At 42.7% G+C, this 22,930-nt stretch overlaps 3 protein-coding genes and 1 non-coding gene across 5 annotated transcripts in view; 1 reads left to right on the top strand and 3 right to left on the bottom strand.

Moving 5' to 3' along the window:
* The window catches only part of GFOD2 (glucose-fructose oxidoreductase domain containing 2), a 41,986-nt gene that overhangs the window by 5,732 nt on the left and 13,324 nt on the right, over positions 1-22,930 (bottom strand). The window contains exon 1 of one of the 2 annotated variants that reach the window (XM_036346241.1): positions 8,993-9,282. The exons of the other annotated variant lie outside the window; for it this stretch is intronic. Within the exon in view, the coding sequence (XP_036202134.1) occupies positions 8,993-9,251 (259 nt within the window). The 5' untranslated portion in view covers positions 9,252-9,282. Of the gene's footprint in view, positions 1-8,992; positions 9,283-22,930 lie in introns of those variants that run through there. 2 annotated transcript variants of the gene reach the window in all.
* Positions 1,955-2,408, top strand: LOC118674433 (40S ribosomal protein S20-like). Its single transcript, XM_036346243.1, has one exon. It carries the CDS (start codon positions 1,955-1,957, stop codon positions 2,294-2,296), a length of 342 nt encoding a protein of 113 aa, XP_036202136.1. The 3' UTR covers positions 2,297-2,408.
* Positions 9,216-22,930, bottom strand: part of RANBP10 (RAN binding protein 10) — an 85,128-nt gene continuing 71,413 nt past the window's right edge. The window contains exon 12 of the mRNA XM_036346233.1: positions 9,216-9,338. Within this exon, the coding sequence (XP_036202126.1) occupies positions 9,274-9,338 (65 nt within the window). The 3' untranslated portion in view covers positions 9,216-9,273. The remainder of the gene's footprint in view (positions 9,339-22,930) is intronic.
* Positions 12,498-12,603, bottom strand: LOC118674908. The gene has a single exon (XR_004973752.1). It is a non-coding gene; the product is annotated as a U6 spliceosomal RNA (small nuclear RNA).

Below are 22,930 nucleotides of genomic sequence, written 5' to 3'. Positions count from 1 at the left end.
TTAGTGACAGTTTCAAGAAAACATTCAACATTCAAAGATGTTAGGAAACTTTGCACATTAAAATATAGTTTTCTGAACTGAGAAATAAAACATGTCAGGATCCCACCCTCTCCTTTAAGGAATTTATGGGAAAGATTCAAGGATAAAATTTGTAGAAGAAATGAAAAAAGGTAAAACAAAAACCGAAAATCAGATGCCACAGAGAGAGTTGTGATATGAAAAGAACACCAATGCAGGATCAGTCCACAAATTAATTTTAGGAAAAACTAATAAAAATGAGGGCAAAAAGCAATCTTTATGGCCTCAGAAGTCAGGCAAAAATATAATGATCTAACAAGCAGAGGAAAATGAAATTCTGCCTACAGCATTAAGACTTAGTAAGAAGTCGCAAATCAATAAACACGATACATCACATAAACAAATTGAAAGGGAAAAATCACGATTGTATCAATAGACACAGAAAAATCATTTGACAAAATCCAACACCCATATTCTTATTTATTTACTTTTTAAATCGATTTCAGAGAGGAAGGGAGAGGGAGAGATAGAAACATCAATGATGAGAGAGAATCATTGATTGGCTACCTTCTACCTGCCCCCTATTGGGGACCAAGCCTGCAACCTGGTCATGTGCCCTTGACCAGAATCGAACACGGGACCCTTCAGTTCGCAGGCTGATGCCCTATCCACTGAGCCAAACCAGCTGGGACCCAATACCAATTTTTGATAAAAACTCTCAGCAAAGTGGGAATAGTGGGAGCATATCTCAACATGATAAAGGCCATATATTACAAACCTACATCAACATCACACTCAATGGGCAAAAACTGAAAGCATTTCCCCTAAGAACAGGAACGAGATAGGAAGTCCGCTTTCACCACTTATTCAGCATAGTACTGGAAATCCTAGCCACAGCGATTAGACAAGAAATAAAAGGCATCCAAATTGGAAAGGAGGAAACTCTCATTATTCACAGATGACAAGATATTGTATATAGAAAACCCTAAAGACTCCAACAAAAAACTACTAGATTTAATAAATGAATCTGGCAATGTATTAGGATACAAAAATCAACACCCAAAAATTGATGGCTTTTTTTTCCCTTTTAATATTTTTATTGATTTCAGAGAGGAAGGGAGAGGGAGACAGAGATAGGAACATCAATGATGAAAGAGAGTCATTGATCAGCTGCCTCCTGCATGCCCCACACTGGGGATCGAGCCCACAACCTGTGCATGTGCCCTAACCAGGAATCGAACTGTGACCTCTTGGTTCATAGGTCGATGCTCAACCACTGAGCCATGCAGGCGGGGCTCAATGGCTTTTTTATACACCAATAATGAATTCTCAGAAAGAGAAACTAAACAAACAATCCCATTTATCATTGCAACAAAAAAAATTAAGATACTTAGGAATAAACTTAAGGAGGCAAAAGACCTATACTCAAAAAACTACACGACGTTGAAAAAAGAGATAGAGGAAGATATAAACAAGTGGAAGAATATACCGTGTTCATGGATTGGTAGAATCAACATCATTAAAATGTCCATACTACCCAAAGCAATGTACAGATCAATGCAATCCCTAGTAAAATGCCAACAGCATATTTCACAGAGCTAGAACAAATACTCCAAAAATTTATATGAAGTAAAAAAGACCCGGTTGGCTGCAGCAATCTTCAGAAAGAAAAACAAAGTTGGAGGACTCACAATACCAGATTTCAAGTTATACTACAAAGCCACCATAATCAAAACAGCCTGGTACTGGCACAAGAACAGGCATGTCGATCAATGGAATAGAACAGAAATTGACCCAAGTCATACGCTCAATTAATATTTGACAAAGAGGAGGAAGACGTGGCTGCTGTAGTGCAGCTCCGTCCCTCCCGCCTGCTCCTGACTCACGCTGCTCGCTCTGCCGAGGAACAAGTCGGTCAGGAAGCCGGGCTGCAGCCATGCCTTTTAAAGATACCTGGAAGACACCCGTGGAGCTGGAGATGGCGATTCACCGAATCAGAATCACGCTAACCAGCCGCAACGTCAAGCCCCTGGAGAAGGTGTGTGCTGACTTGATCAGAAGCGCAAAGGAAAAGAACCTCAAGGTGAAGGGGCCCGTGCAGATGCCGACCAAGACGCTGAGAATCACCACAAGGAAGACTCCCTGTGGGGACCGGTTCCAGGTGCGGATCCACAGGCGGCTCGTCGATCTGCACAGCCCTTCTGAGATCGCCAAGCAGATCACTTCCATCAGCATTGAGCTGGGGGTGGAGGTCGAGGTCACCATTGCAGATGCGTAAATCCGGCTTTTTAATAAATTGGCTATCAGTTTAAAAAAAAATTTGACAAAGAAGGCAAGAACACACAATGGAGTCAAGACAGTCTCTTTAATAAATGGTGTTGGGCCTAGCCGGTTTGGCTCAGAGAATAGAGTGTCGACCTGTGGACTGAAGGGTCCCAGGTTCGATTCCAGTCTAGGGCACATGTCTGGGTTGCGGACTGGATCCCCGATGGGGGGCGTGCAGGAGGCACCCGATCCATGATTCTCTCATCATTGATGTTTCTCTCTCTCCCTCTCCCTTCCTCTCTGAAATCAATAAAAATGTGTTGTTTTTTTAAAAAAATAATAAAATAAATGGTGTTGGGAAAATTGGACAGATATAGGCAAAAAAATGAAACTAGACCACCAATTTACACCATACACAAGAATAAACTCAAAATGTATAAAAGGCTTAAATGTAAGTCATGAAACCATAAAAATCCTAGAAGAAACCATAGGCAGCAAAATCTCAGACACCTCTAGTAGCAATATGTTTACAGATACATCTCCTAAGGCAAAGGAAACTAAGGAGAAAATGAACAAATGGCACTACATCAAAATACAAGGCTTCTGCACAGCAAAAGAAACCATCAACAAAAGGAAAAGAGAGCCCACTGTGTGGGAGAACAAAGTTGGCAATGATACATCTGATAAAGGGTAAATATCCAAAATATACAAGGAACTCATACAACTTAACAAAAGGAAGATATTAAAAAATGGGCAAAGGACCTAAATAGACACTTCTCCAAAGAGGACATACAGAAGGCCAAGAGACATATGAAAAAATGCTCAAAGTCAATAATCATCTAGAGATGCAAATCAAAACGACAATGAGGTACCATCTCACACCTGTCAGAATGGTACACGGCTTTGCTGGCACACATGCACTCTTTTGTTGAAATTTTCTATGACCAAAATGCGGCTGCTCAGGCAATAACAGTTAACGGTGCTCGCTATCGCGACATGATAATCCAGTTTTTTGTGCCGTGGAGGCCATTTACCCGATATGCTATTCCATACATAACCCTATACTGTATACTTTATGAATCAATAAAAAATTTACAATTTTTAATTATAAACCTGTGTTTTCTATCAAAATTACTTCTTGCGTGAATTTTGGGACACCCTTTATGTACCTCTATGTTCATAGCAGCACAATTTACAACAGCTAAGATCTCAAAACAGCCGAAGTGCCCATCAGTAGATGAGTGGATAAAAAAAAGCTGTGGTACATTTATACCATGGAATACAATGCAGCAGTAAAAAAGAAGAATCTATTACCCTTTGCTGAGACAGCATGGAGGGACCTGGAGAGTATCATGCTAATTTAAATAAGTCAGTTAGAGAAAGACAAGCATCACATGGTTGCACTCATATGTGGAATCTAAGTAACAAAATAAACAGATGAATGGAGTGGATCCAGAGGCATGGAAGCATGGAACAGAGTGGGGAATCTCAGAGGGAAGGTGGGGGAGGGTGGGTGGGAGGTAATCAACCAAAGCCCTTGAATGCATATATGCATAACCCATGGACACAGACAATAGGGTGCTGAAGGCCTGGGGCGGGAGAGGGGTGTGGGGGCGGGCTGGAGGGGGCCAATGGGGGGGAAAGGGGATATATGTAATACTTTCAACAATAAGGAATTATAATAAAAAGACTTAGTGAGAAGTAAACTTAACATTCCTGGACCTCAGTTTCTGTAACTGAAAATGAAGACAGTGGATTAGATCAGCGTCTCTCCATCCTTAGTGTGCATCAGAATTGAAGGATTGTTTAACAGATTCTCAGGCCTCACCCTAGATTTAGAAGGTCTGGGATGGGGCCCGAGAATCTGGATGTATAACAAGTTCCCAGGTCATGCTCATACTGTTGGTTCAGGGACCACACTCTGAGAACCAGTGGATTAAACATTTTTCCATGGCCGCTGCTGGCCCATGAGTTCCAGAAGAAAATACAGTTCTACAACTATTATGAAAGTTTTAGGAAAATCTTAATCTATGTCATATATATCCCTACTAGAGGCCCGGTGCACGGAATTTGTGTACTGGTGTGTGTGTGGGGGGGGGCATGGCCTGTGAGGATCGGCGCACTATGGGAGGGCCACTCCTCCTGGTCAGCAGAGTGGCTGTGGACCCGCCCTCTGAGGGAGTGCACTGACCACCAGGGGGCAGCTCCTGAGTTGAGCGTCTGCCTCCCAGTGGTCAGTGCCTGTCATAGCGACTGGTCATTCCACCATTCAATCGATTTGTATATTAGGCTTTTATTATACAGGATAGGCACATATCTGTATCAGTGCTGTATGCCTCACATTACTGCTTGTTAAGTCTCCGCGACTTAACGTTTACAAAGACTTATCTTTTACAATGCTTAGCATAGCACAATGACAGAGGATTCCTAACTAAATAGAGGCTTTAGATCAGTGGTTCCAACCTTCCTAATCCCGTGATCCTTTAATACAGTTCCTCATGTTGTGGTGACCCCCAATTTCATTGTTACAAATTGAACATAATTAAAGCATAGTGATTAATCACAAAAACAATATGTAATTATATGTATGTTTTCTGATGGTCTTAAGCGACCCCTGTGAAAGGGTTGTTTGACCCCCAAAGGGGTCGCGACCCACAGGTTGAGAACCACTGCTTTAGATGCATATGATAAACTTTTCACTGGTTCAAGATCTGAAAGAGCTAATCTAAAATTAGAGTACTTCAATAGCTGTAGTGCTAAATATGTTTTTAAAAAAATATATATTTTATTGATTTTTTTACAGAGAGGAAGGGAGAGGGATAGAGAGTTAGAAACATTGATGAGAGAGAAACATTGATCAGCTGCCTCCCGCACACTCCTCACGGGGGATGTGCCCGCAACCAAGGCACATGCCCTTGACTGGAATCGAACCTGGGACCCTTGAGTCCACAGGCTGACGCTCCATCCACTGAGCCAAACCAGTCAGGGCTAAATATTTTTTAAAATATATCTTATTGATTTTTCACAGAGAGGAAGGGAGAGGGATAGAGAGCCAGAAACATCAATGAGAGAGAAACATTGATCAGCTGCCTCCTGCACGCCCCCCACTGGGGATGTGCCTGCAACCAAGGTACATGCCCTTGACTGGAATCGAACCCGGGACCCTTGAGTCTGCAGGCCGACGCTCTATCCACTGAGCCAAACCGGTTCTGGCAACTCTAAATATTTTTTTTTTTTTTTAAGGTTGCATTTTGATTTTTTTTTTTTTAATATATTTTATTGATTTTCCACAGAGAGGAAGGGAGAGAGACAGAGAGCCAGAAACATCGATGAGAGAGAAACATCGACCAGCCGCCTCCCGCACATCCCCCACTGGGGACGTGCCCACAACCCAGGTACATGCCCCCGACCAGAATCGAACCCGGGACCCCTTAGTCCGCAGGCCGACGCTCCATCCACCGAGCCAAACCAGCTTCGGCCTAAATATGTTTTTTAAAAAAATTATTTTATTATTTATCTGTTTGTTTTTCAACATCATTTTTTTTTTTTAAATCTTCATCCAAGGGTATTTTTCCATTGATTTTTAGAGAGATTGGAAGAGAGAGGGAAAGACAGAAATACCGATGTGAGAGAAACATCGATTGGTTGCCTCCTGCACTCGCTCTGGAGCCTGCAACCAAGGTACATGCCCTTGACCAGAATCGAACCCGGGGACCCTTCAGTCCGCAGGCCGACGCTCTACCCACTGAGCGAAACTGGCCAGGGCTAAATACGTTATTTTTTTAAGCTCTAAAAAGATTGAGGATCTAAGGTTTAGACAGCCCTAATAACAGAAAGGAAAAAAGAGAGACATATGTGGTAAAAGCACAGAAAATATACTCTCGTGTGTGTGTGTGTGTGTGTGTGTGTGTATGTATATATGTAGATTCATACATGGGGGCACACAGGTGGAATGGCAGTGAGGGTCTTTTGGGATATTGGCTCTGAGGACCTTTAAATACATTGTACAGGAGACTTGACTTCCCCTCATATTGTGATGCCAGTGTCTTTCTTGGTCAGCATTTGTAGGAAGTCATGTACATGCTGGAAAGGCTGAATGATGCCCCTATTTTACCCTCATTTCACAGTGGCCCACAGAGATTGAGAGGGACAGAAATAGGACCAGAAGTGGGGTCTGATGTCATGGTCAGTTTGGTGTTCTGCGTACAGCAGTTCATATAACTACACCGTCCTTTGGGAACACTAGAGGAGTTCTTCTGGCCTCTTCCATATATGTTAAAGTGAAGTCAGAATTCTCACTTAAAAAAAAAGGGAAAGCATTGCTTTCACAACAGTCTTAGTGATTCCTTTGGGGCCTGAGTGGGCAATGCCTGAGGGACATGGGCTCTCCCAGGCCCACCAACTCCTAGGATCATGTACCACCAAGGATACTCATTCACACTTCTTCCTGATAACAGAGACATGGAGAGAAGGCTAATGACCCTGTTTCACCAAGGGCTGGGACACAAGATTCTAGAAGTTTCCAATCATTCCTGTACTTCCTGTACATTCCTGTTTATATTAAACTAGAGGCCCAAAGCATGAAAATTCATGCACTGGAGGGGGGGTCCCTCAGCCCAGCCTGCGCCCTCTTGCAGTCCGGGAGCCCTCAGGGGATGTCTGACTGACAGCCCTTTGCGAGAGGCTACAGGTGGGTGGAGGGATGGTGCTGGCTAGCGAGTGGCCAGCCCTGCCCTCCATCACCCCACTGCTGCAGCTGCCATTGGCCTCCCTCTGCGGGAGGTGACCTGGTGGGCTGATCATGGGACCCCCATCCTCCTCCACCACCGCTGGTTGCCCTCTCCCCGCCACTTCCGTCCCCTCCCTCTGCCGGCTGGCACACGATTTAGCTGGCCTGGCACCGCCTGCCCAGCTGGCCCTGCCCCCCCACCATCATTCTGCAGTTCAGTCGATTTGCATATTATGCTTTTATTATATAGGATGGCCTAAAGTCAGCCTTTTCCCATACCAGGAACCTGAAAATAGCAGCCTTGTGGCCAAAGAATCCTGGGATTTTGCCTTTCTTCCTACAGAGCTTGGAAAGGGTTTCTGTGGGGACCCTAAAATTCAAGAAGCCTCTAGAACTCTGCCTCTTGACATACCTGGCCTCACCAACCTGCATTCATGCCACAAAGGATGGCAAAAAGTCAAGCGGCCATGGTAGCTTGATTCTCTTGAAATAGCCCTCTGTTAAAGTGTTGGCTTAGGTCTACTTTTAAACTCAATCTGGGAGCCATTCATTATCTGCTTTCCTAAGAATCAGAGCCAATGAACAGCTCCAATGTTACATATATCCTGAGAGAGAGAAAGAGAGCTCTTTGGAAAAGAAAGCCAGCCACCTATAATTTTTGGTCAAAACTTACATGCCTCAAATCAACAACTAGACAGACTCATGTTCTTGCTCATTCAATGAACATATATCCTTCCCTACCAAATGGGCCAAAAGTGACAAACACCCTCTAACCTGAGAACAAGGAAAAAACAAAAAAACAGAGCCTTGGACCTTCCACCATGGTAGTGGCCAGAAGGTGTGGTGGTCAGCCAAGACAGAGGGACCTTCGACTGCATTCGAGAAACACTTGGTTCCTATCAAATTATAATATTCAGTCAATTAATTATATGCTACCTGAATTATTACTTGTCTTTTCTCATTTATCTTGTAATGTGCGTTATTTCTAGGCTCTTCAATTGGACTGTGAAATCTGAAGGTAAGGAGAGCTCTCTGATCCAACCCCACTTTGAATGTCCAGAATAATATCAGGACAGTACCTGGCACACAGAAGGCATTTAAAAAATTGTGTATGGCCTGGCCGGTGTGGCTCATCGACTTATGAACCACGAGTTCATGGCTCATTTTCTGGTTAGGGCTTGCGGGCTTGATTCCGTGTGGGGCATGCAGGAGGCAGCCAATTAATGATTCTCTCTCATCATTGACGTTTCTATCTCTTTCTCCCTCTCCCTTCCTCTCTGAAATCAATAGAAACATATATATTTGAAAAACCGCTGGATGAATGTTTACTGATTTGTTTTCCTATTAAAGTAGATTCTGGCTTATATAAGACAGAGAGAAGAATTTTTCTAGTTGACAGGAAAGAAGCCTAACAGGAACTGTAGGAAAATGGCTTAGCAAGCTACGCCCAGCCAGGGGCAGGAGGTTGCTGAGCCAACTGCTTCCCGAGGGAACAGAGATGTGAGCAGGCTGCCCTGCGGATCCTGTCGGGGCAGCCCAGTGCTGTAGAGCGCCTTCCTGCCCTCTGGCATACAAGACTGCCAAGTCTGGCAGGAAGGGTGTGTGCTCAAACTAGTCAAGGCCTAACAAAACATTGAAGTGGCAGCCTCGCTACACACCCTCCCCTCCCTTTCTGTGGTGATGCATGGCACAGAAATGGAAGAACAAATCTGTCCATTCCCCAGTGCCCAGGTCTTTGAACTCTGACTTCATAGAGAGAAACTTTTTACATTGCCTGGAATGTAATACTCCCTCGTCCCTGTGACAAGCCAACTCTTGAGGCATTGGCTTAATTTCTTCTCAGAGATTTACTTACGGGAGGCGGGGAAGGCTGCCTTCCCCAGCATTAGAGCACTGCCCCAGAGAACCAGCCCCTGCAGACTCGAGCCCAAAAAGGACCACCCAGAGGGAGGCACAATCTGCCTGTCTGCCCGTCCGTACCTAGAGCCTTCACAGATATTTGCCGGGTGAGCGGAGGGGGGATATTGATGCACACCAGATCCACGTCTTGGTGCAGTAAGACATCGTCCGTCTGGCTGGTGTAGAAGGTGATGTTCATCTCCTCTGCAAGCTGTTTCGCCTCCTCCTCAGTCTTCCCCCACAGTGCCTCCACGGTGAACCCTTCTGCCCTCAGCAGTGGGACCAGAACCCGGGCGGAGCTGCCAGTCCCAAACACGCCCACTCCTGGGAGCATCTTCATGCCGGATTCTCTGTTCACCAACTCATCTCCTCACAAGAGCCTCCAACATGAAGACGACCGTCCCACAGTCCTGGTCAAACATGGCTCCTGGAACAGCAAGAGTACACTGGCTATTAGTGAAGGCACACTCAGTTGAGGCTCTCTGGCTTATTCGGAAGCAAAAAGTTCTCAAAAGCACAAAGGAAACACTCCTCCGAAATGAAAAGCTGCATAAGCTTCTCGCAGGGAGACTAAAGGATATTAGCAAAATCCATCTCCTGGAAGAGGGGAAAATAAAAATATGAGCAAAGCTGGGTTCAAATCCCTATTCTGTTACTTAATTTCCTCTGTGACTCTGGTCAACACATTATACTTTCAGGGCCTAATGGTAAAAGTTCATGAAGAGTAGGAAACAAAAACCAGTAAAAGATGAAAGAGGAGCTATACAGATTATAATTTTTAAAAAGTTTATGGTAGCAGCCCTTGCTGGCTAGCTCAGTTGGCTGAGCATCATCCAGATACGCCAAGATTGCAGGTTTTATCCCTGATCTGGGCACATGTAAGAGTCAACCAATGAATGCATAAATACTACCTGAGATGATATTTTTTGTATACAGATATTCACACCAACACTGACTATGGTAGTGAAAAACTGGGAAACAATCTAGATGTTCAATAACAGTAATGCAGGTTTGTTTTTTTTGTTTGTGTTTTTTTTTTTTTTTGGTTAATCTTCACCCAAGGACATATTTTTCCATTGATTTCTAGAGAGAATGGGAGACAGAGAGGAACATCGATATGAGACAGACACATGGATTGGCTGCCTACCACAAGTGTCCCCACTGGGGCTGGGGAACCTGTAATTGAGGTATGTGCCATTAACTAGGACTCGAACCCATGACCCTCTGGTCCACAGGCCGAGGCTCTATCCACTGAGCCAGCAACTAGCAGCTCTATTGCTCTGAGAGAATGGAAGGGATGGAGGGAGGGAGGGAGGGAGGGAGAAAAAGATTGATGTGAAAGACACATCAACTGGTTGCCTCCTGCATGGGTCCCCGGCCCCGTGAGGATCAAACCTACAACCCAGATATGTGCCCTTGACCGGAAATCGAACCCATGGCCCTTCAGTGTTTGGGATGATGCTCTAACCATTGGGGAACACTGGCCAGAGCAGTAATGCGTTTGACAAATAACACTACAGGCCCTCAATAACCTGAAAGACATCACCATATATTCCTTAAAAAGTGGGAAAACAAAACATTGTGTGCAGTATGACATCAATTTTGTTTTTGTTTAAAGCATAAGATATATATATGTATATATATATGAAAATATTCAAGGATATCTATAACGTATCTCTAAACATATTACACATAACAGTAGAAGGACCAGAATACACCTGAATTTCATAATGATTACTCAGGCTGATGGGATTCAGGGTGATTTTTGTTTTTTAAACATTGCCAAATTTTCTACAATGGATATGTTAACTTATTTTTCCTTCTGAACACAAGGGTTACAAAATGAAACAAAGAACAAAGCTAAACAGAATTCTGCTTTGAAGTAAAGATGAGATTTAGGTGTGCTCAGGGTATCAGGTTTCCCCATAGGGCACCCTTCCCCCAGCTAAACCAGCGGTCCCCACTCTGGCTGTGTATTAGGGTCACTGGTCCCAGACCCACTGAATCAAACTGCAGGATGAGCCATGTCACCATTATTTTTATTGTCTTTATGTTTCGTTTTGCGGTAAAATACACAGAAAACTTAGCATCTTAACCCAGAACACATAGTTATTCTATTTTTAATATACTTTTATTGATTTCAGAGAGGAAGGGAGGAGAGAGATAGAAGTATCAATGATGAGAGGGAATCATTGATTGGCTGCCTTTTTTACCTCCATATTGGGCATCAAGCCCGAAACCTGGGCATGTGCCCTGACTGGGAATCGAACCATGACCTCCTGGTTCAAAGGTCAATGCTCAACCACTGAGCCAGACTCAGGAAATTATCATAAACCTTCCCTCCGATAATTTCTTCCTATATTCTCTGTCTCATGGAATGTTATCATTGTCAACTCAGAAAGCTAGCACCAGCATCTGCAACCTCTCTATTTCCTTACCAGTACAGGCAACTCAACATCAAGTCTGGTTAATCCTAGCTCTTTGTTATCTCTCTCTTTTAAAAAAAAAATTTTTTTTTATTGATTTTTTACAGAGAGGAAGGGAGAGGGATAGAGAGTGAGAAACATCCATGAGAGAGAAACATCAATCAGCTGCCTCCTGCACACCCTTCTCTGGGGATGTGCCCGCAACCAAGATACATGCCCTTGACCAGAATCAAACCTGGGACCTTTCAGTTGGCAGGCTGACGCTCTATCCACTGAGCCAAACCGGTTAGGACTCTGTGTTATCTCTTAAATCCACGCCTTCTTTGTCATCCTTTCTGCCACTTCCCATTGGACTCAGAATGACTTACAAGTCCCTGCATGACCCATAAATCTCAAGATAAGTCTAGCTTTGTGCAGTCACTTTCAAGGATTATTTCCAAGAGAGATGAGTTTTAAAACACATACTTAGATAACCCAGTAAGAAGAATGCTGTGTGAAATTATTAGCTATAAACCAGTTAAAAGTTGGGGGTACAGTTACTCAAAATGACAACAATGGCTTCAGAGTTACTGATGATGTGTTTTTCTTTCCGAGAGAATTAAATATCTAGTGGGGAACAGTTGTTTACTGAGATTCTTTCAGATCATATTAATACCATATCATCTCACAAAAACTCATACAAGAATGTTCATAGGAGCCCTAACCAGTTTAGCTCAGTGGACAGAGCACTGGCCTGAGGACTAAGGGTCCCGGGTTCGATTCTGGTCAAGGGCACATGCCCAGGTTGTGGGCTCCATCCCCAGTAGAGGGATGTGCAGGAGGCAGCCGATCAAGGATTCTCTCTCATCACTAATGTTTCTATCTCTCTCTCCCTCTCCCTTCCTCTCTGGAATCAATAAAAATATTTTTTTAAAAGAAAAGAATGTTCATAGGAGAATTATTATTATTATTATTATTATTATTACTAGAGGCCCGGTGCACGAATTCGTTCATGGGTGGGGTCTGCCCGCCCTGATCAGGGCTGATTGGGCTGGGCTGGACAGCAGGAGGGGCTCTGGATGGTTGGTGGGCCAGCCCCGCCTTCTGGTTGAACTCAGGTGGAACTCCCAGTAGAGGGGACAATTTGCATATTATCCTTTTATTATATAAGATTATTATTTTTAAATATAGAACGTTCATGAATTTGCATGTTATCCTTGTGCAGGGGCCATGCTAATCTTCTCTATATCATTCCAATTTTAGTATATGTGTTGCTGAAGCAAGCACAGGAGAATTATTTGTAATAGCCAAAAGGTGGAAACAACCCAATTGGTTCATCAACTGCTGAAAGGATAAACAAAATTCGGTATTATCCATACAATGTAGTATTTCAGCCACAAAAAGTAACGGAAGTACTGATACAAACTACAATATGGATGAACCTTGAAAACATGCCAAATGAAGAAGCTAGTCACAAAAGTATATGATTCTATTTATACAAAATGTTCACATTAGGCAAATCCATGGAGACAGCAAATCAGCAGCAAGGGATGGGGGAGGGAGTAACTGGAAGATACAGGGACCCAACTTTATTCTTTTGCAAGTGGTTATCCAGTTGTTCCAGCACCATTTGTTGAAGAGGCTATTCTTTCCTCTGGAATGACCTTGGCACCTTTGTTGAAAATCAGTTGACCATAAATACATAGGTTTATTTTGGACTCTCCATTTTATTCCATTGATCTATATGTCTATCTTATGCCAGTACCACCTGTATTAATTATTTTAGCTTTATAGTAAGCTCTGAAATCAGTGTGAGTCTTCCAACCTTGCTCTTTTTCAATCTTGTTTTGGCTATTCTGGGTCCCTTATATTTTCCTATGAATTTTAGAATCAGATTGTCAATACTGGATTTTGACAGAGACTGCTATGAATCTATAGATCAACTTGAGGAAAATTATCATAATAATATAGAATTTTCTGATCCATGAACATAGGATGTCTTTCCATTTATTCAGGTTGTCTTTTTAAAAAATATGTTTTTATTGATTTTTTTAGAGAGAGAGAGTAAGGGAGAGGGAGAAAGAGAAAGACATCATTCAGTTGTCTCCCACATGCACCCCAACTGGGGTTCAAACCTGCAACCTGGCTGATGTGCCCTGACCAGGAATCAATCGGAGACCTTTCTGTGCACAGAATGATGCTCAACCCACTGAGCAACACTGGTTGGGCTATTTAGGTCTTCTTTAATTTCTCTTAATGTTTTATAGTTTTCAGAGTATAAATTACACTTTTTTTAAAAAAAATATATTTTATTGATTTTTTACAGAGAGGAAGGGAGAGAGATAGAGAGTTAGAAACATCGATGAGAGAGAAACATCGATCAGCTGCCTCCTGCACAACCCCTACTGGGGATGTGCCCGCAACCCAGGTACATGCCCTTGACCGGAATCGAACCTGGGACCCTTCAGTCTGCAGGCCGACGCTCTATCCACTGAGCCAAACCGGTTTTGGCTACACTTTTGTTAAATTTATTTCTAAGCATTTAATTTTGTTTGATGCTATTGAAAATGGAATTTTTTTCTTAATTTCATTTTCAGATCCAGCATCTTTTTTTTTTTTTTTTTGGTATAGCAAAGGTGAAGATTTATTGAAGAACAAGTACAGACTCCCACATGGGGAGAGGGAAAGAGTCCCAAGAATGGACTCCCATGTGGGGAGGGGGAAAGGGTCCCACTGAGTTCCTTTTCCCAATGGCTTATATAAAGGCTGCAGATCCTGGTGCCTTGATATCCCCTCTGATTGGTCACTATTTCCTTAGACTGGTTACTATAGTAACTCCTGGGCTCAAAGGTCAACCTCACATGGGACATGTGAGGCTCTACCCCGCTCCTTCCTTAATGTTTTCCTATTCCCTTTGGGCTTTCTTCTTCTCCTTCTGGATGAAGGGCTTCCTTCTCTTTATTTTATAAATATAGACCTTTTGCTGTTCCCAGCTTCCCTATTCTATGGAAATGTACCATCTGCTGCTCTGAAACCCCGTGCTTCCTCCATGGTCCCCTTAATTTCCAAAATTTCTTAAAACCTGTCTTTTTCACCCCTAAAAATTCCTGTATCAGTCCCCCCTCTGATTAGGAAACCCCAACTGCCATTGGAGACAATGGACGCCAATCTGTCTGTCTGCTTCCTGCTGGCAAAGAGGTAGTCCTTTGGGGGCGGCAGTCAGGGTCCCGTTGGAAGTGGGCTACTAAGGGTCCATGGACGATGGTTGTAGCAGCCTTCAGCCTTCGTCTGTGGTTTCATGCGGAGGATCAGTTGTAGCTTTAGGGCTTCAGAGTATGTTACTTATTTGGTACTTATTGACTCTTCAGGATCCCTTCGAAAGAGAAGTTTCAGGTCCTTTAGAGGCTCATATGAGTAGAAATCTGGTGATCTAGTTGATGGCAATGCAGCTTTGTTCTTCTCCTATGCTGGCATTCAAGGCTCACTCGAGACAGACAGATTTAGGAGTTGATGTCACTGACAATTTGATGTGAAGAGGGTAGATGGATTTATGGAGAAATCCCCGGCGATGCACCAATTGAAAAGGAATTTTTGGACTGGAACCCGGATTCTTTGTCCACCAGAATCAAAGAATGAATCCACAGACAGAAAGTGGTATAGCAAAGGTGGAGATTTCTCGAACAACAAGTACAGACTTCCACATGGGGAGAGGGAAAGAGTCCCACAGAATGGACTCCATGTGGGGAGGGGGAAAAGGGTCCCCCAGCATCTCTTTTACTTTCAAGGTAGATATGAGTGTACTGTGCAAAGTACATGTCTATGTTAGGGGTTGTCTCACCAGTATAGCCTAGTACAGCATCCTATACTACTAGATCCTACATGAAAGACACCTGTGCCTGTGTGAAATACTGAAAGAAGCATGGCTTGGGCTGCCTCTAACTCCAGACCCCTCTCAGCTTCCTGCCTCCTGTGGTCTCTACTGTCTAGGGCTGTGCAGCTTGGCTTGTCCCCTGAACTCTACCATTGGGTTTTATCTTAACCATCTTTCTTTCTGTCTGATGGTGAATGTCTGTGGCCTCAGCCACTCCTCCTTCCTCTTTGCTGATAATTTTCCTGCCCTTACAGCCTCCCTTCTAATTAGAAGACAGGTTAGTCACATAGAATCTTCTAAAATTTTCATGTCCTGACTCCCTTGAGCAATTTTGGTCACTTTCTGCATTTACAGGCTCTTTTTGGTTACTGACAGGTCATGGATATCCTGAGAACTTGAGTGTCAAATTTGTTGTACTAGGTAAGTGAGATTCTGCTTAACTTCTATGGGTCATTAATTACCAGCTAAAAGGGCCAGGGGAATGAGACACAGCCACCATAAGCAAGGATATCCATGGCCCCTCTAAATTCACGTCCAGGGCACACTTCCTCCCCTCTAGCACTGCATTCCTTCATGCTCTAGTTATGTTTGGCTTTACGTTTGCATCTGTGGCTTAAAACAACGAAGTGGATTAAAATAAATTTTAATAACCTCTGTTTTACTGACACTGACTCAAAGGGCAGCTTTATCAACATCCATAAAGGGGCATTAGCTGGACTGAGGAAGCCAGGTGGCATGAAGCTGGGCAGGCTGGATGACTAGGTATTTCCTGCTCAAGCAGGCAGTGCTGGTTTTCCTCATTTATTTCAGTGACTATCCTTTCTCACCCCTAACGTTTCCCTTCTACTTGCCCCTAATATCCTTCCATATACCTTTTATGTGCCTACAAAGATCTCTATAAACCCAGGCCTACTTTCCATGCCGGTCAAGAATGAACGGTGGAGCCCAGCTGCTGTGGGTCAGTGGTTGTGGTTCCATTCCTGGTCAGGGCACATGCCCAGGTTGTGGGCTTGATCCCCAGTGGGAGGTGTGCAGAAGGCAGTTGATCAAGGATGCTCTGTCATCATTGATGTTTCTAGGTCTCCCTCTCCTTTCCTATCTGAAATCAATATATAATAAAATAAAAGAATAAATGGTGGAAAGTGCCTTGACAGGACTGGCTATACATACTTTGACAAGGCTATAGGTTATGGGAAAGGCAGCACAGAGATTAGAGGCATGGAATCTGCAGCTAACCTTGCCTGGGTTCAAGGCCGGTAACCCCAGGTAAATTTCTTAATCATTCTGTGCCTCTGTTTTCTCATCTGTAAAATGGGAATAATTGTGTCTACCTCTTAGGGGAGTTAGGATTAAATGATTAATATTTGTAAAGCATTTATAACAGGACCTGACCCATAATAAATCACTACATAAGTCTCTTATTATTTTTTAAATATGTTTTTATTGATTTTAGAGAGAGGAAGAGGGATAGAGGGATAGAGAGATAGAAACATCGGTGAGAGAGAAACATCAACTGGCTGCCTCCTGCACGCCCCCTACTGAGGACTGAGCCCGCAACCCAGGCATGTGCCCTGACCGGGAATCGAACCAGTGACCTCTTGGTTCATGGGTCGGTGTTCAACCACTGAGCAACACTGGCTGGGCTACATACGTCTTTTTTAAAAAGATATATGTATGACTGACTTAAATATCTCGCCTTCAAAAGCTGAGTAGGAATATGAAGATAATATTCTGAGCTAATGTGCAGTGAGTGCAATAGGTCAGGCAGTGTTCAGTATAATATATAGTACATCTCTAAGTCCATGCAACCCTTTCTTACAGATGGAGAAAACAGCTCAGAGAGGCTAGGTAACTTTTCCAGGGTTCCACAGCTGGCTGTGTGGACAAAAAAGGGGCTCTACAGAAAGCAACCTCACAGGATGATCTGATCATAGATTCCTAGCCAGGCAGGTCATGGTGGGTACTCATGCCCCGAGCATAAAGCTTCTTTTGTAAAAGGCGTATTTTTACCTTAAGCAAGACTTGTCCATTGTTTCTGTGCATCTAGGTTAATACACGTTTGAAATTTCTGTCTTTCAAAGTAACCACCCTCACGGGAGCACATAATTGAGTTACCTATCCTCTATTCCAATCCCTGCCTTGTTTTTTACTACTTTCATGTAATCTTCCTTACCTTCCCTCCTTAATTACAAATGCATAAGAGAAGCTACAAACTACTATTCTCTGTAGGCAATTTTTCTCAGTCTGTTGAACTCTTGCTTTCAGGCATATCCTGTTTGGCTCAAGTAAAATTTTATTAAAATTCTCTACAGGTTTGGACGTTCTTACATCGATAGCTGTGTGTGCCAGACCTGCCACAACCAGCTGTAAAACCCTGGGCAGATTATTTAGCTTCTCTGAACCTCTATAAAAACAGAGGCTTGTATGTGTGAAACAACTCCTTCATTCTTAGTGATGAGTGTGAGAGGGAAAAGTTCATTCTGTTGTCTGGCTTGGCAACTGCCTGCCTCAGCCCCACCACTCAAACCAACATTGACATGTTCATACAGCATGCCTTTACTGAGGGCCTACCCGAGAGGCTTTGGGAGAGAAAAAGATGAAAAGACACAGTCCCAATGTGCAACAAGTCAGAAAGGGAGTAGAAGCCAGAGCTGGTGGCAACAACTGCTAATCTAAGGAGTTTAACTTTGATTGGTGGGTGTGCTCTGTACTCTGGGTCTGCCCAACCTTCCCCACCAAATCCCTCTCTGCCCTGTTCTGTCTCTCAGGAGTCAGAATGCTAATCTCTAAGGACTACATCACCTAGGCTCCAGGCCATCTGGTTTCCACCTGATTCAGCCAATGGGGAAGCACCAGGAAGAGATCAGGAGCAAGAAGAAAGGTCAAGGTATTTATTCTCTGGCTCTCTCCCTACCAGGATGTGCTTCTGACAGGGGAAGTGTTCTTTGCCCAAGGTCACAGTATTCCTCTCCCACAGGAGAGATAAGTCCAGTAATTTCTCCCTTCCCTCATCATGCCTGTGGTAGTGACTCTACCAGCTGTAGCCAGCCCCTGCCAGTCCCTGTGGTGCTCCAGCAGTGTAGGTTTCCCTCACAACTCACACCATTGTAAATAATCCCATCATTAAAGGATTTTCAATTAACCCTTTGAATGTGCTGGCTGTTTCCTGTTTGGGCCCTGACTAATACAGTAAGCAATGAGAACCTTTGAATTTCTGAAGTTAAATGTAGGTGGAATAGAGTTTAGGAGACACTAGACACAGAAAACCAATTAGGATATCAAGTAAAAGAAAAGGAAGGTCTGTTGGAGGGAATGAAATGGAGCAGACAGCTATGAGTAAGATTTGGGAAGAGCACAAAATGACACTGAACTGTAGAACTCATGAGCATAGGCACAAAATCCCCCAACAAAATATTAGCAAACTAAATCCAGCAATGTGTTAGAAAGACAATACATCACCCTAGCAGGTTTGGCTCAGTGGATAGAGTGTCAGCCTGCAGACTGACGGGTGCCAGATTCGATTCCAGTCAAGGGCACATGTCCAGGTTTTGGGCTCAATCCCCAGTAAAGGGCTTGCAGGAGATAGCTGATCAATGATGCTCTCCCATCACTGATGTTTCTATCTCTCTCCCTCTCAAAAAAAAAAAAAAAAAAAAAAAAAAAGACAATACATCATGACCAAGAGGGTTTAATCCCAGGAAAGTAAGGTTGCTTCAACATTCTAAATCAGTGGTTCTCAACCTTCCTAATGCCGCGACCCTTTAATACAGTTCCTCATGTTATGGTGACCCCTAACCATAAAATTATTTTCATTGCTACTTCATAACTGTAATTTTGCTACTGTTATAAATCGTAATGTAAATATCTGATATGCAGGATGTATTTTCATTGTTACAAATTGAACATAATTAAAGCATAGTGATTAATCACAAAAACAATATGTAATTATACATGTGTTTTCCGATGGTCTTAGGCGACTCCTGTGAAAGGGTCGTTCGACCCCAAGGTTGAGAACCGCTGTTCTAAATCAATTACTACAATTCATGATATCAATAGTCATTAGGTTAGTTATTAGATTAATTAAAAATGCAATTTAAAATTTATTTATTAAAACTACACACCTATTAGAATGTCTGAAATTCAGAAATTTAAAAAAAAAGGTTTTTTAGAGGGAGGGAGAGAGAAACATCAAAGTGAGAGCAAAACACTGAAACATCGATCGCTGCCTCCTGCATGAGTTTGTACTTTGCCCAGGCTTGCTCTTTCCATCCAGGTCTTTGATAAGAGGAGAAATATAAAAGACACATTGAGTAGCCATGTTTTCTCTGTCATGTTATCCTTTATTCACCTCTCAGTATATCTTTAAGAATATTTTTGATCGACGGCAGGTTTTTTCAAGTGTCATTACTTGTTCTGGGATTGTGTCTTCCTGATCCTATTAAAAGCATCAAGCTCTCCAGAAGCTTACAGACGGATGGAGCCTGGGTGGTTGCAGCCAAGATATTTAAAAATGTATCTATAATAGTTTGCTCTGTAACTATACTTTTTAAAATTACAAATCATGCTTTCTATTTTTCAGTGCCAGGCTTCAAAAAGGGCCATTAGGGATTTCTAGAGACAAAATTATTGCCTTGTAATACTATCCATTACTCTGCAAGCCACACAAATATAGTCAATTGATTTTCAGGCAAAGCATTAAATCAACTCAATGGGGGGGAAACTCTTTTAAAGAAATGGTGTTGAAATAATTGAATATCCATATGGCAAACTGAGAACTTTGACCCCTCTTCTCTCACTGCATATACAAAAATTAATTTGAGATCAAAGACCTAAATGTAAAAGCCAGAATCATAAAGCTTCTAGAAAAAAACATACTAGAGAATATTTCAAAACTATGGGGTAGATAAGGATTTCTTGGCCAGGGCACAAAAAGCACTAATCCATTGATACACTGGATTTCAAAATCTAAAAAAAAAATTGTAGAACTCCTACAAATCAATAATAAAACAATGAATGACCCAATGTTTAAAAATATCAGAAGACACAGTCACTTCACACCAAAGATACAAGAATGGACAAAGGCACATGAAAAAGTGCTCCTATCACTAGTCACCAGGGACATGCAAATTCAAAGTACACTGAGAGCCCAGCCAGTGTTGCTCAGTGGTTGAACGCTGACCTATGAACCAAGAGGTCCCCAGTTCGATTCTGGGTCAGGGCCACTGCCCAGGTTGCAGGCTCGATCCCCAGTAGGGAGTGTGCAGGAGGCAGCCAATCGATGTCTCTCTCATTGATGTTTCTATCTATCTCTTTCCCTTCCTTGCTAAAATCAATTAAAAAATATTATTTTAAAAAGTACACTGATATACCCACTAGATTAGCAAAAATAAAAAAAAGATTGACTGACAATCACAAAGTTTGAAGAGGATATGAAGCAAATGGAACTCTCATACACTGTTGGTAGAAGTGTAAAACAGTACGATCACTTTGGAAAACTGACATTTTCTTATGAAGTTAAACATCAACCCAATGACACAGCAACTCCACTCACAAAATGTTCATAGCATCCTTATTCATCATAGCCCCAAATCGGAAACAAACTGAAATGGTCATGAATAGGACATTGGATAAACAACAAATTATGGTATAGTCATACAACAGAATACAGTAAAGCAGTAAAAATAAGTGAACTATTAATACATGCAACATATGTGAATCTTAAAAAACATTACGTTGAATGAAAGATAACAGACAACCCCTCAACCCTCCAAAAAAACAAACAAACTAACACCCACACTATAGGATTCCATTTATTTGAAGTACAGGAACAGGCAAACCTTACTGATAGTGACAGTAGTCAGAAGGTGGTAGTGGTAGTGGTTGAGTTGGGCAATGGGTGGCTGACTGGAAAGGGGCACAAGGAAATATTCTATGTAATGGAAATGTTCTGTACCTTGTGTTGCACTGTGGTTATATGGTGATTCAATTGTCATAACTCACCAAACTGAATACCTCAGGTCTGTGCATTTAATTGCATATAAATTATACCTTTAGTTGTGTCTAAAGGTACAGAACAACCTATTCACAGCTTACAGATTCAGGTCCATAATCAAACTAAATGGATATGTGTGAATTAAAAGTCTCTTTCCTTTAAAACAAAAACCTTGTAAGCTTACTTTTGCGGTATCACCAGTATAGAGACAATGGCTGAAGCCAAGAGAATAAATAAGCTTCCTGAGGAAGTAACTTCAAGCTAAGGCCCAATGATCTAGTCACTCTCAGCACTTGTTGAGTGTATCTGAAGATGGTACTTTTCCCTAGCCAACATCATACTGGGCAAGCTACTTAGCTGCAAATCCTCACCACTCATGAACAAGTCATACTAAGGAAGGGAGGGCTCAAAATGAGTTTTCCTACAGAACTGTAAGCAAGCAAAGTTCATGATGGCTGTGCATGAGAAACTGTATTAACAGTTTGTGGTTGCAGCTATACAGGCTGGGCACTGAGGCTAGGAACACCACAGGGGTGGGAAGTCCTTGCTTGGTACATACCCCCCACTGTCAAGAACTGTACATTCTTAGGGCAGCCTCTCCCTCTTCTGAGGTGCCTCCGCAGACACTGCTATAGACTTCTGTCCTCTCAAACACATTCCTAAGAGCGAGGGTCAGGGGCCTGTTTGGGAATTAGATTTTTTCTATGGGTAACCCCTCCCACCCAGTAATTGTTAAAATATACTAAAATAAAGCACTGTGGCGAGATGCGGTCATGACCCCAGTTATTAAGTGAGATGGGGGCCCTCAACCTAATTTTAAAACAGATTGTGACATTAGCTGTGTTTATTTTTTAAAAATTGGTTTTTATTGGTTTTAGAGAGTGGAAGGGAGAGGAATAAAGAGAAACATCGATTGACTGACCTGCACACCCCCTACGGGGGATCGAGCCCACAACCCAGAGGTGTGCTCTGACCAGGAATTGAACCATGACCTTCTGGCTCATAGGTCGACACGCAACACCGGCTGGGCATCATTAGCTGCATTTTATAGTCTGTGTTTCAGGTGCTTATGTATAAATGACACCTGTAATTTATGCAGATTAATTCATTAATAAATACTTATTAAGTATCATCTATTATGGGCCAGGTCTAGGCAAAGCACAGGATACACTGATGACCAAAACAGATAGAGCTTCTGCCTTCACAGACTTTACAGTCCAGTAGGAGAGATAAGACAATCAAATCATCATTTAAACATGTCATTACAATTTGAGAAAAGTGTTATACTGAAAAAGAACAGGGTGGTATGAGAGCAGTCTGAAGGGTATGAATTAACTTATTTAAAGAAGTGTTGCCGAAACCGGTTTGGCTCAGTGGATAGAGCGTCGGCCTGTGGACTGAAAGGTCCCGGGTTCGATTCCGGTCAAGGGCATGTACCTGGGTTGCGGGCACATCCCCAGTGGGAGATGTGCAGGAGGCAGCTGATCGATGTTTCTCTCTCATCGATGTTTCTAACTCTCTATCTCTCTCCCTTCCTCTCTGTAAAAAATCAATAAAATATAAAAAAAAAAGAAGAAGAAGAAGTGTTAAATGATATACCTGTAACACACTTTAGGTTCCATGTGAAAAAGTCACTATCCACACTCAAAGACTGAGTTATAATAAAAACACTGACATATGGGTAGTTCAGTAAAGAAATAAGCACAGCCCTAACCGGTTTGGCTCAGTGGATAGAGCGTCGGCCTGCGGAC

This window comes from Myotis myotis, unplaced genomic scaffold, assembly GCF_014108235.1.
Source record: "Myotis myotis isolate mMyoMyo1 unplaced genomic scaffold, mMyoMyo1.p scaffold_m19_p_19, whole genome shotgun sequence".
Lineage (NCBI taxonomy): Eukaryota > Metazoa > Chordata > Mammalia > Chiroptera > Vespertilionidae > Myotis > Myotis myotis.
Note: the sequence above shows the minus strand (reverse complement) of the source record. Positions and strands in the feature narration are given on the sequence as shown.

Excerpts from the sequence above, each read along its gene's own strand:
- LOC118674433 (XM_036346243.1), top strand. The coding sequence starts at position 1,955 with ATGCCTTTTAAAGATACCTGGAAGACACCCGTGGAGCTGGAGATGGCG.